At 48.1% G+C, this 12,772-nt stretch overlaps 3 protein-coding genes across 6 annotated transcripts; 2 read left to right on the top strand and 1 right to left on the bottom strand.

Annotated features, from left to right (window-relative positions):
* Positions 1–2,585: 2,585 nt before the first annotated feature.
* Positions 2,586–5,269, top strand: LOC123400970 (uncharacterized protein HI_0077). Its single transcript, XM_045094687.1, has 2 exons — positions 2,586–3,308; positions 4,484–5,269. The coding sequence occupies exons 1-2, from the start codon at positions 2,721–2,723 to the stop codon at positions 5,030–5,032; spliced, it is 1,137 nt and encodes a 378-aa protein (XP_044950622.1). The 5' UTR covers positions 2,586–2,720; the 3' UTR covers positions 5,033–5,269.
* A 502-nt stretch (positions 5,270–5,771) lies between these two features.
* Positions 5,772–7,223, top strand: LOC123400971. Its single transcript, XM_045094688.1, has 4 exons — positions 5,772–6,279; positions 6,438–6,516; positions 6,621–6,708; positions 6,798–7,223. Exons 1-4 carry the CDS (start codon positions 5,836–5,838, stop codon positions 6,943–6,945), a joined length of 759 nt encoding a protein of 252 aa, XP_044950623.1. The 5' UTR covers positions 5,772–5,835; the 3' UTR covers positions 6,946–7,223.
* Positions 7,224–7,394: 171 nt separating this feature from the next.
* LOC123400969 (sugar transporter ERD6-like 16) lies at positions 7,395–12,501 on the bottom strand. Of its 4 annotated transcripts, none has more exons than XM_045094684.1 (18): positions 12,368–12,501; positions 12,213–12,275; positions 10,828–10,917; positions 10,692–10,751; positions 10,524–10,589; positions 10,357–10,422; positions 10,190–10,265; positions 10,029–10,093; positions 9,747–9,839; positions 9,597–9,677; positions 9,349–9,433; positions 9,224–9,267; positions 9,083–9,145; positions 8,940–8,999; positions 8,306–8,359; positions 8,078–8,137; positions 7,855–7,969; positions 7,395–7,712 (listed from the first exon to the last, which is right to left on the bottom strand). In XM_045094684.1, exons 1-18 carry the CDS (start codon positions 12,488–12,490, stop codon positions 7,591–7,593), a joined length of 1,386 nt encoding a protein of 461 aa, XP_044950619.1. In that variant the 5' UTR covers positions 12,491–12,501; the 3' UTR covers positions 7,395–7,590. The 4 variants fall into 4 exon arrangements, with proteins under 4 accessions (XP_044950619.1, XP_044950618.1, XP_044950620.1 ...); XM_045094683.1 differs by having other exon boundaries at positions 10,029–10,112; positions 10,190–10,249; XM_045094685.1 differs by lacking the exon at positions 8,940–8,999 and having other exon boundaries at positions 10,029–10,112; positions 10,190–10,249.
* Positions 12,502–12,772: the final 271 nt, after the last annotated feature.

The raw sequence follows: 12,772 nt of genomic DNA, 5'->3' as shown, positions 1-12,772 counted from the left end.
CGCCTCCGTTAAATTGTCTTCTTGTCGACGTGTTGGTGGCGACGGTGAACTCGTGGAGGCAGCACCTTGTCTTGGTGCCCATGGCGCACGTGCGCTTGCGGGGCGCGAGCGAGGAGGGGGTTCTTCGACTCAACGGAGGTCATGTCGTCGTCGTCCTCCTTCACCTCTCCCTTCTCTATGGCCTCTAGTGCTCTGGCCCGCGTCGTGCGCTCGTCCCTGCTCTACGCCCGCCCGTGCTTCGCCCTTGTCGGTGCTCCGCGACGTGCTCTGCACCACCCGGTGCTCCGCTTTCCCCTGCTCTGCTTCTGCCCCCTGCCCGTGCTCCGCCCATGTCGGTGCTCCGCTTCCCCTGATCCACGTTCGTGCTCCGCCCCTGCCGGTGCTCCGCGTCCCCTGCATCATGGAGGAAGGAGCTGGTGGAGGCGGGCGCGGGCGCATGCAAGACCGAGGGCTTGCGGAGCTACGACGGTGGCGGCCGCTACTGCTACTACGACGGCGAGCAACATCAAGGACGAGGCGACGGGGACGTGCAGCGGGCGAGGGCACATGCAGGGCCGACGAGGCGAAAGTGGTGAAGAGGATGAGCGTCGTGTTGCTCCTCCTCCCCGCCCAGTCACCGATGGGTGGGACCAGGGCGGACACGATCGGACGAAAGGAGACGACGGGAGCGTTCGCTTTTGTCCGTCGCGTATCCATTTGTTACCCATATTTGGGTTTAGTTTGGGTCGGGAACGGACGTCGCGTGGACACGTTGTCCGTTTGGGTCTCCTTGTTGGGCAAAGTTTTGTGTCCAAATGACTAAAACGGACACGAGCGGACGAAATGGGTCGCCCGGTTGGAGTTGCTCTAAGGGCATCTCTAACACCGACTCACAAGCAGGACATCGCATCAGTCCGTGGATCGAGGGACCGGTCGTAGATATGCGCGAGCCGATCGTCCAAAACTAGTTGCACATATCCGGTTGCTTTTCGGTCCAAAATTAATGAAATTGAACAAGTTTGGTGCATATTTAAACAATCAAAATGATATTTTTTGTGCTTGGATATTTTTTTACATAAATTCAGATTGTTTCAACATATTCAAACTAGACCGGATTCTAAACCTAGCCTAAATGAATGTCGTCGGCGTCCGTTCCTCATGTCCGACAGGCCTTGAGCACCGGAAAGTGAAGATCCACCTCCGTCTCCACATCCGCCTCTGCAGTCTGCAGGTGGCTAATCGGCCAACAATTATGAGCCCGCCAAGTCAAGGAGGCAAATGTTGTATTCCTAGCCAGCCAACGCTTGCCAAAACACGGCCTCCCGCTCGGCCAACACCATGTCAGTGTAGTAAGCACGGTCCTCCCATGGTGATGCCGACATGGACCGACGAGGAGGGTGGCACCGACTCGTTGTCGACCGTGTCCTTCATTTGGACATCCACAAACGTTTAGACCTATATGTCCGGACGTCCGTTTTTTCGCAAACCGAAAGCAAACGGTAGTCCGGACATCCATCACGTAGGACTCTGACATCCCCGACCCACCCAAAATCGAGGTGGAGTCCACACATTAGGAGCGATCTTTACTGTTTCCGCCCCCTCCCCTCACACACACACACACACTCTGTCCAGCTTCTCCACTCCGATCATCATTGCTCTCCATCCCAATTCCCATCGTTTTCGCTTTCACTGCCACATGGACCCGCACGCAAAGTTTCGAGAGTCGGCGGGGATGAAGAATCTAGGGAAGGTGCTCCTCCAAAAGGTCAACTCAACGACACGGAAAGCCCGCCGACTCAAAGCGAAGGCAAAGGATGGGGAGATCGACAAAAATAAGGGTGTCGAGGGTTGCGGGCAGGGCTAGGGACGTGGTGCGGGGGAGGAGAGCATGGGGTGAGAAGCTCGTTCTTTCCCTCCTTTTTTCGTGCTCTCTCACATCCTAAGCTGTCCCCGCGCAGCCGCCTCCGCCCGTAGCCACCTTGAGCACAGGTGCTTGTTCGCTTGCACGTGTTACGACCCTAGCCCGCCCTCACATTCCACGCAGGTTCCTCCTCCCCTGCTCCCGTGCCTTCCCACGTAGCATCGCTGCACCGCACCACCTGCATTGCGCTCGTCGAGGCCGCCTACCCCGACGAGTCAACATTGTCGATGGTCGCCTCCTTTACGCTCGTAGGTCGCCGCCATCTGACCACCATGCTCTGCAGCTAGGCAACCGCGTGCGATGATCACCTCTTCTCATCCTGCAGCGCCTCCGCCGTCGATCGCCTATTGTTTTGACAGAGAGGGGTGGGGAAGAGGAAAGGACCGCGATTGTGAAGTAATTACGGTTTGAGGGTCCTTATGCAAATATGCACAGCTTGTCGTTACGCCACCTGGTCCTCGAGTCGACGTGGCCACGGTCAAAACGCGATGCAGGCAGTTGAGCGCAGGTCAAGACGGATTTAGGACCTTGGATAAATCGCTCGAAAAAAAATGTCGGGTCTAAACGTGCATTTTAAAAGAATTAAGACCCAAAATCAATATTTTGGTAAAAGAATTAAGATCCAATTGAACATTTTAGGGCCCAAAGTGCATTTTACTCTTTTTCATATCGAAGGAATCGAATCTGTCGGCTGGTCCTGTCCATCCTGCATCAGACGGCCCATCAGCAGTCCGCCCCACCCACCCAGCCGCCGCCGCCGCCGTTTCCAGCTAAACTCCGGAGACCCACTCCGCGTCGTGCGGGCTGCAGAATCGCTCAGATGGACGCCGCGGGTGGTGCCGGTGGAGCGGTCGTCGTCGACAACGCGGAAGGGCAGGCGCCGCCCAGGACGCTGGTTGACTGGGCACTGAAGATCCTCGACACGGCCGACCCCGACGAGAAGGCCCGGCTGGGCGACCTCGCCGCCACCCAGTGGCTCCGCGGAACCATCCCGCTCCCCTACGACCCGGCGCAGCCCGCGCGCGCCCCGCCGGACCGCCCGGCGCGGAGCGACGCGGTGCGGCTGCTCCCGCCCTCCCGGGCGCCCAAGCTGGGCAAGGGCGGCAGCGCGCAGAGCCGGCTGGCGATGCTGCACTCGCTGGCGCACACCGAGAGCTGGGCCGTCGACCTCTCCTGGGACATCGTCGCCCGCTTCGGCGCGCAGCTCCGCATGCCCCGCGGCTTCTTCGACGACTTCGCCCGCGTCGCGCAGGACGAAGGGCGGCACTTCGCGGTGCTCTCCGCGCGGCTTCGGGAGCTGGGGTCGCACTACGGCGCGCTCCCCGCGCACGACGGCCTCTGGGACTCGGCGATGCGCACCTCGCACTGCCTCCTCGCCCGCCTGGCCGTCGAGCACTGCGTCCACGAGGTACCTCTTTATTTACCAATGGCATGAGGAATTGAGGACAGTAATTCGCTTAGCGATGCCCAAATTGACTCGATACATTGAGCTAGAGGCTTTCTACACGACTTTGCCATTGTAGGCTTACAAGCAGCCAATGCCTTGAAAGTTGAAACATCATTTGTTCTATGAAATTTCGATGCTAAATCAATCATCATTTCAGTTTCTTCATTTATGGTTGGTTGCATAAAAGTTATAGTAGTTTTGAAGACTAGTGTTCTACTTGAAACTTGGAAGCTTGCAAGAGAACTAGTTTCTGACTTTGGTGTAAGGATTATGAACCATCTGTATGTTCTTGTGTTCTCAGTGCAAGAAAATGAGCTACTCGTGGTAATTCAATGGACCAATTAATGGTTGGTTGATAACGACTCTTCTGATAAGCAAAATGTTAGAATTACAATGGAACGAATTAACTGAACTAACTCACACTCTTTACTGGGGTAGTATGAGTAGAACCCTCAAATTCTATTTCTACAAAACCTTCTAATTTTGTAGAGTATCCAGAGAGAGTAAATTGTACCACTATTCTCATGTACCTAAATGAAGATGTAAGAAGCCGCCTCAGGGAGTAACCATGAGGAATAACCTGTAATGATATCTGTCAACCGACTCTTTTAATAACCAAAAAAAGATCTACTTGTAATTGATATGCTGTACATTTTCCTTCTTTCTTATATTTCACTTCTGATTGGTTCATAAAGTGCATACTAATTGTGACATTTGCACTTTGACGTGGTATCTGAACTTTGGGCTATGGCCTATGGTATCAGACCAACCTTATGTTCTTCGTAAACCAAAGATTTTGGACTGTTTGGGTGTGCATAATTTACTCCAGAGAAAGTAGCAATCCTTGCAAAGCAATTTCTTCAGTGAACTTAGAACCAAGCTGAAAAATGTGTCCTAATGTAGGACTTGAGCTGCCCTTTTAGTGAACTATCCACCAGATGGTCCTTTCTATAATTGCGGTTAACTGTCTATCAATGTGACCAGTTAAGCTATTACATGCCCGTAATTTAGTGAAGTGATGGGAAAAATCAGCATGTATCTATTATGCATAATACTATGCCAACATCATCATGTGATAAACTCTGATCAATCATATGCACATATTTATTTCTGATAAATGCCCATTTGGAACACAGGCTAGGGGATTAGATGTCCTTCCAACCACCATATCAAGGTTCCGTGCTGGTGGGGATGAAGAAACAGCCAAACTACTTGAAGATATTATCTATCCAGAAGAGATAACACACTGTGCAGCTGGTGTTAGATGGTTTAGATACTTGTGCCTCCGGTCCCTCGCCAGCGATCCAATTGCACCTCCAGTTCCGCAGCCTAAACCCCACTGCGCCGAGCTGCGAGAAGTAAGGACAGCTGATGATAATAAGACTTCCCAAGCGGTGCATGATGGATTGGCAGATAAGCCGACAGAAGATATTAATAGCCATGATGAGACGGTTCAACAAGTGGAGGATGGACTGGCAAGGTGCCGCCTAGGCGAAAATGGGGACGCTGATGAAATGGCAATCATTGAGAGGTTCCACAGCATTGTTAGAGAGCATTTCCGAGGACCACTGAAGCCCCCTTTCAATACGGAAGCTAGGAAAGCGGCTGGATTTGGGCCTGCCTGGTATGAGCCCCTGGCGGTGAAGGAGGTAGAGACACAAGCAACCGAGCAAAGTGTAGTGTAGACTGTGTCAGTGTTTGTGCTATTTTCCTGTTACTGGTAGGGTAGAAGACACACAGTGGGTGCTACACCCTCAGTTCAATCTGGGTTTTTTGGTTTACCTTTCTAGCTAGCAGAGAGTGGTGAACTGCTGATCCTGTTTGTTTTGGAATTGGCAAGGCGAATGACACATGGACCAACCAAAATCGAACCAAGAAATGTACGTGAATTTTAATTAAATTTGTTATGTTTCAGTACTTGATTTAACGGTGGCACAATTTGTTACGTTTCAGTACTGAGTCTACCTGTAGTTTTTGGTTCTTTTCATTTTTGACAATATTTCTGAGTTGATTCTTCTAGCCATTTTACGCAACCATGTTATATTTTTTTTCATACGACCAATTGGAGAGGAGATGTGACTACATTTTATTTTCTGAGAATTACCCAGCTCTCCTGAAAAAATCAATGTTCGTCCGGATACAATCATACAAACGCATATAGGAGGAATTGACAGCCACACTCGGCGTCCAACATCATCGCTGATCGCGTCCAACATCATCGCTGAACGCCAATAGGAGTAGCTTCAAAATCTTCACTTGGGGACTCAGTGGGTCACTTTTTTTTTTAGACAAATTCAGTGATTTTTTTAGAAGAATTCAGTGTATCAGTTATGGTAAAAAAAAAGACAAATTGGGCTGAAAACAGCGAGGCACGGTGGGCCTAGACATGATCGAATTGGGATGCCCGAGCCCAGCCGCAGGGCGTAGTCAAGCCAACTTGCGTGGAAGGGGATAAGCGAGGTTCTTGTGTTGAAGCAGAGGAGAGAGGATGCTCATGTTGCGGGCCGCCACCGCGAGGGCGGCGTCCACGGTCGCCGCCGGCGCCAGGAGGAGACCCGGCCTCCTGCCCGTCGCCGTCGCCGGCCTCTCGTCCTCCTCGTCAGGACCACCACCATCGGGTGGGAAGAGGAGGAAGGGCCAGCGGCGGGGCGAGGCCAAGCCCCAGCCCTCTGAGATCGCCAGCAACAAGAAGGCCAACGCGAGGCCGGCCAGGGACAGGAAGGCTCGCCCGGTGGAGGAAGAAGAGGCGCAAGGGCCATCGGGTCAGGGCCAGGAGATTGAGCTGAGGAAGCAGCCGCCGGCCGGGGAGAAGCCGAAGCGGGTGGTGCGGTGGCGGTGCGCGACGGGGTGCGGCGCGTGCTGCAAGCTCGACAAGGGCCCCGAGTTCCCCACCCCCGACGAGGTCTTCGCCGACTACCCCGACCACCTCCAGGTAGGTAGACTTCAGTACCAACAGCGGCAACATTTCTGCTGTATCTATCAACATATGTACTACTGCAAAAAGACTGGTTGTTGTTTCTTGTTTGATAGATAGATGCAAAATTTCGGTTGATATCATGGAGCATGCTGAATTGCTGATCATGGTCGCAGCTGTACAAGAGCATGATTGGCCCTGATGGATGGTGCACCAACTACGACAAGTCCAACAGAACCTGCAACATCTACCAAGGTACTCGTTTCTTTACAGAACGAGCCGTGTTTTAGTCTTCAGCGCAGCGCACATGTGTAAGCAAACTGATGATGCTGTTATGGCTGCTTTTTGGGATGTTGTAGACCGGCCATTCTTCTGCAGGGTCGAACCGAAGGTTTTCGAAGACTTCTTTGGCGTGCCGCGCAACAAATTCGACAGGGAAGCCTGCAGGTTTGCTGGCTCTTGTGTTCTCGTTCGTTCTCTACGTTGTTAGTTATTCACGATGCTGAGTTGATTTATCTGATGCCTGTCATTTGCAGTGCTTGTGTGGATAACATCAAGATGGTGTATGGTCAGGACTCTCCTGAGCTTGGAAACTTCAAGCGGGTCATAAGGGAGGAAAGTAGTAAGCACGAGGCAAGCATGAACCAAGTTAAATTGTTGGATACCGCAAATACCGGTACCTGATTGATTGCGGAGTTTAGAGTACATCACTCACCCAAGCAGTTGAAAACCGCAACACAAATACTGGTACCTAATTCTCACCTATGAACGAGTCTACGTTTAAGTGTAAAATCCTGTTCTGCTCAGGGTTGGGTTTGTTCTTTGTTTAGAATCCTGTTCTGCTCAGAGTCAGGTTTGTTCTTTGCTGCTGCTGTGCTGTCAAATTCTGATGGTAACAGCCTAGTGTACGTCATTCTAAGTTTGGTTCTGAATGATTACATCTTTTGGCTCTTTCTTTTAAATTCTTTGTGTGAAATACTTGGATATATAGCCGAGCAAAAAGCACATGAACTCACACAAGCATGCAATCTGCTTCATTGTTCCAATGACATTCAACCAATACGGGCACTCTGCCATGTAGCAAAGCATGTCGGTCAGGATATCATGGTGAATTTTCGGTCACAACTCACAACTGAACCAAATGAGATCATCTGACACAGATCTGTCTGGAATTGATTGATAGTTCGACACTCATGGCCAAGCAATCTAATGATTAACAATAGTTACATGGGAATTTACAATGCAAAGATATCAGTTCTTTTTCTCAGATCTGTAGTCATAAATTTGTAATGGCCGTGCCAGCCATACATAGTCCTCCCTCTTAACCTGTCATGTGCTGGCCATTAGCGATTCTTGGATCTCTTCGAGTGTTCTCCCTTTAGTTTCTGGCACTAGCCTTGCCACGAACAACACAGTAACCAGGCTTGTTGCTGAGAACAAGAAAAATGTGCCTACACGTAGAAATAAAAACAAGCTCAAGCAAAAACATTTACTGGAGAATGGATATTATTCGGCTATCACATGAACGGGTAATGGTGGATATTCTACTTTCTTTTCAACTGTCCTACTAATGCAAGGGTTGAACATGGTTACCTGCAGAGTTCCAATCCATAAGGAAGCTGAATGAATAGGATATCGCGAACGAACCAATCCAACTAACCAGGGTTACCAAGCTTCCAGCTATTCCTTTCATGTCGATTGAGAATATCTTTGCCAATAAACAAGGAGAGATGTCATCAGTTACAAACATGAGTTCCATACAGATTACCAGGAACTTGAGCCTCATCCCTAATTAATTCATGGTGATATATCATACCTCGGACATGATAACCCAAGGAACAGGTCCCATTCCAATTGAGTATGCCCCATAGTATGCCTATTCAGTAAGGAGTCAAAATTTACATTTCTGGAGTTCGAACATGTCGTGCCAGAAAAATTTGCCCATCTTAGACGGCTAGGTGGTCATGAACTATGCGAACAATTTTTCATTTCAACAGTGGGATTACACAAAATTATTGTTGTTTTAGTTATGTAGTTTGTGTACCAGTATGCCGTAAAGAGCCAGTGTAGGACCCAGTTGTGTGTACAATCCTTGTGCCTGTGATCATGAAAAGACAGAAAGTCAATACTCTGCTTACCATATAGTGATAGATGCCGAACATTCTGAATTGTAAATTCAGGTCATGTTTATTCAACTATTTATTTTTGTTGATTTGATCTGCTTGATCTGTTGATATTTCACCCTTCAATCATGTTTATTTGATAGAGCCTCATACATGGAAGTCGGTGCTTGTGCAGTTTGGTAATGTTTGTCTGATTGCCAAATACTCCGTACTAGCTGGGAACTTTAATAACTGTGGTTACCTTATATTTTGCATTCAGGAACTACTATTATCAGATAGTTAAATTTCAAATGTCCGCATTGCCATTGACACGGTTTGAGAAAATATGAGCTAGGTGATAAACAAATCAACTTATGTTGAAGGAGACAAAATTAAAGAGAAAAAGGACCAGCCAGAACTTCTACAAACCGTGACAAGTTTCTTCCTGAAATTTCCCAATGGGTTATGTTAGTAACTTACCATCAATAAATGATTTGTTTGAGAATAATCAATAAATGATTTCCAGTTCAGAATTTGAGTTGGAATGCCCCATAGAATAAGCAAGTTTACGGTTACCTTAAAGTAGAATGACAGCCCAGTAAGAAAGCAGCCCACAAATGTGCCAAATGAAGACACCTAATTAAAAGAAAAAATATAAAAGAAAAATGAAGCTTTCTTTTTAGTTTAAGTGCATCAGCTCAGTTTTGGAGTATCCATACCAGTAGAAGGGTTCTCCTTCCACTCCTATCCATGAGAAGGGCCCCGAATAATGTGATTGGAATCTGAAATTATTATAGTTGTGGAAATTATACAGCCAGTAAGCCAGTTACAGTTACCGACGAGAATAGTTTATCCTCAACCTGAATAATGCCTATCAAGGTGGTACCAAGTTTACCAGAAAACCCTGAAGTTTAGGGGAAGAATAATCACATAAAGTTCCTCTCGTCAGTAAAATGGCATAATTGATTAGGTAGCATTTGGATACCTGCAGATGAAAAGATATAGCTTGTATAGAAGCCTAACGCGTTTATTCCTCCCAGCTGCTGAAAGACCATCAGGCCGACACCCACCTGTGTATCAAATCAAAGCTATATTTATGATCATCTCTGAACTAACTTTTTTTATCTATTTGAAAAACGACATGTTACATCATCAGTTCTGAGCTTCTTTCAGGATGATGAAGAATAACATCTGTTGGGAATAAAGTAGGTCAATGAAATTTTTGGTTCTTACAATGACTGCATACATATTTTTGCTGTGAAACAAATCTTGAATCCTAGCCTTAGGTAAATCCTGAACTGATTCGATGTACTCCTGCATAAGAATAAGATACTGGAATATCCTCTTCCCCAAATTATATGTTAAATCAGGGTAGAAATTAACTGTAATTGCAGTAGCCTCTCCAGATATGTCAGCTTTTTCACCCCTAAGCTTTTGTAGCGAAGTACGGAATTCTTTCTCTCTCCTGATGTTGGCCTGTCAGATTGTTGAAGAAAGAACTTCACAACGAAAGCCTACTATGAGAAATCCATAACTTCAGTAGAAGTTTTTTTAGGGATAACTTCAGTGAAGGTTAGCTATTCATTAGGTAGGTTCTGTTTATCATTCGATTATTGGGCTGCATATTTTCTCATGTGTTTCCCAAGTTAGTAGTTACAACCATACCAGCCACCTTGGAGACTCGGGAATGAAGGGAAGACCCACGAGGAGGAATGCACAAGGCACTAATCCTGCACAAACATGCAAATGCTGTTTTGATTTCTCTTGGATAATGGACATGCGACCATCCATATGCAGATAAGATAATAATGGATATTATTCATTACCCACAATAACCAAAGATCGCCACGAAACCGTTGCTCCGATGATGTAGGCAGCTGAACACCCTGAACAAATAAACAACTGCACTTACAGATGAAACTACGTTAATTTCCAACCTTTTCTAATTTTTTGTGCACGTACATTAAGAAGAGCCTGTGAGGCTCTCTCCAACCTGGTTTGAGGCTGCAAGGCCTCCTCGGAGATCCTTTGGTGCTATTTCAGATATGAACACAGGTACCTGTACGTGTGGGTATTATTAGGGCACTAGAATGCTATGTTTTTTTTTAATCAAAACAGCATGACAAGTCAGGTGCATATTGAGAGTCAAGAGATGCTCACCACATAAGAAAGGACCCCCGTGCAGTAGCCCAGCAAGACCCGTCCCAAGTAGAGCGTCGTTGCATCCTTCATGTCATGATGAATGTGGTCTTTCAAGCTCTTGAAACCACAGACTATGTCTGTAAACGAAATTAGCTCATGGAGCAAGGATTATATATATATATATACCTTGGCTAGGTATATAGCAAGCCAACCAAAAATGCCAACAATTGCTGCCAGGCGCATGGTCTGTAGCAAAGGCAAATGGCACAGATATTGTCATCCCAGTCATCAAGTCGAGTATGATTCAAGTGAAGTAATTCACCATTTTGCGCCCAAGAGTGTCTGCAAGGCGGCCACTGGTTAGAGCGCCGATCATTGCGCCAACCGCCAAGACTGATCCAAAGATACCATACTACAAGGAAGGATGATCATCAATCGCAACTAGTCTACTGAATGAAAGCAATGAAGACCATGACCATCGGGATCTAACAGAGCAGTGACAGCAAATACAGTACTAACTCGCCAAAATATCTTTACTAACTCTACTGTGAATACTTGTCTTTTATAAATGGGTTATTGGTGATGAGGCCAAAGTGAGATTTTTGGGCAGATACTTGGTTTGGTTCATCACCCCTAGCAGTACAATTTTGGGATTTGTATCTTATCTGCATTCTGCAATGAAAAAACACAAGTGTCGAGGCTGCCTGGGATGGATCTCAACTTAAAACTCACATTTAGGAGATCTTTCTCACCAGCCATGATGTAGAAGTGGTATGAACTGGTAGAGGTAGCCAATAGTGTTAATTTTAGCCCTGATGTTGACTCTCTGGTTTGGCAGCTGGTGAACAAAGGTCGGTACTCTACTGGTTCATTACATAATATTATTAAGTTTAGAGGGGTTCAACCTGTTTTCATTCCTGCCGTTTGGAAGCTTGAAGAAAGCCAAGAAGGTCTAAGTTCCGGCTACAAGAGAGCCTCGCCTGGTCTTGCTTTCTAAACTCGTTGGTTGTTACGTAGTACTCCCTCTGTCCCAAAATAAGTGTCGCTGTTTTAGTACTGAATTTATACTAAATATTAAATTCACGACACTTATTTTGGGGCGAAGGGAGTACTACTTTTTAGTTGCGATGTTTGTTTTCAGTTTGCTTCCTGGGTGCAGTGCATTCCCTGTGTTTCTTGCCTTGATACTTTGCCTGGTTGTAACTTGGAGTTGATCTGGACATCTTTTGTATATGTTGTATGTATGGTGGTTTCATTACGATTGATGGAACAGAGGAGGTGCTCCCTGATCGCCTTTTGTTACAAACAAACAATATCTTTCTTCAGTTCCAATACCAAGTGAAATGGCAGAGCTCCTGCCCTCGCCTAGTTTCGTCTAAACCCTACCCCCAAACTCTAATTTTCCTGTTGCCCCTTGAGTGTTTGTAATTTGGTTTTCGTCCAGTTTCCCTCAGTTAACTAGGCAACTCTCCTTTTTTTATATGAAATGGCAGAGGCCCTGCACTTGCCTCAGCAAGCATTTCCAAAAACAACATACAAAGTAAAGTTCCTTCTTTGACGGTGCTACGGCGGGCTTGTGCCGGCCTGAACCATTTTCGTTTTCATTATAAATAAAAGTGAAGTGTTTTGACTGTTGATTACCAATCATAAATGGTGAGTGATCTAAACGTTTTTACGGGAGGAGTGGGCAATCTACAGCCAACCAACCTGTGAATTTGACAGTCCAATGTCGCTGACAATTCCAGCTTGAGCCGGCGCAGAATACCCAACCTGCATTCCATACACTCGACTCGATCATAGCCACATCGGAAGCGAAGCAAGCTGTGGCATGGAGATGGAGCGAGCGGCTGCAGCAGGCTTACACAGGTGCCGAACTCCAAGGAACCGCACACGGCCACCGCGGTGCTGAGCAGGACCATCTGCAGCGACCCCTCCTCCGCGCCCTCTCCGGCCTGAGCCCGGCCTTGGGCCGCCGCCGCCGCCATAGCCGCGGCTCTCCGCGTCAGGCCGGACGTGGCGCCGGCGGTCGCCGCTGGCGGCCGCCGGCGCGCAGGGCAGCCGCCATGCCGTGCGCCGGCGTACTGCCCGCGCCGCGCCGGGCGGCTGCGTTCGAGGCGGGAGGGGAGGAGGCCTGCTGCTGCGGAGTGGGAGTGGCGGGCGAGGAGCGGCGGGGAGGTCGACGGAGGGAACGCGGCAGCCATCCGTGGCCTTCAACACCAAATGCTGGGGATCACACATCTCTGGTTGCGCAATCTCTGCTAGACTGC

This window comes from Hordeum vulgare, chromosome 6H (assembly GCF_904849725.1).
Source record: "Hordeum vulgare subsp. vulgare chromosome 6H, MorexV3_pseudomolecules_assembly, whole genome shotgun sequence".
In the NCBI taxonomy this organism is placed as follows: domain Eukaryota; kingdom Viridiplantae; phylum Streptophyta; class Magnoliopsida; order Poales; family Poaceae; genus Hordeum; species Hordeum vulgare.
Note: the sequence above shows the minus strand (reverse complement) of the source record. Positions and strands in the feature narration are given on the sequence as shown.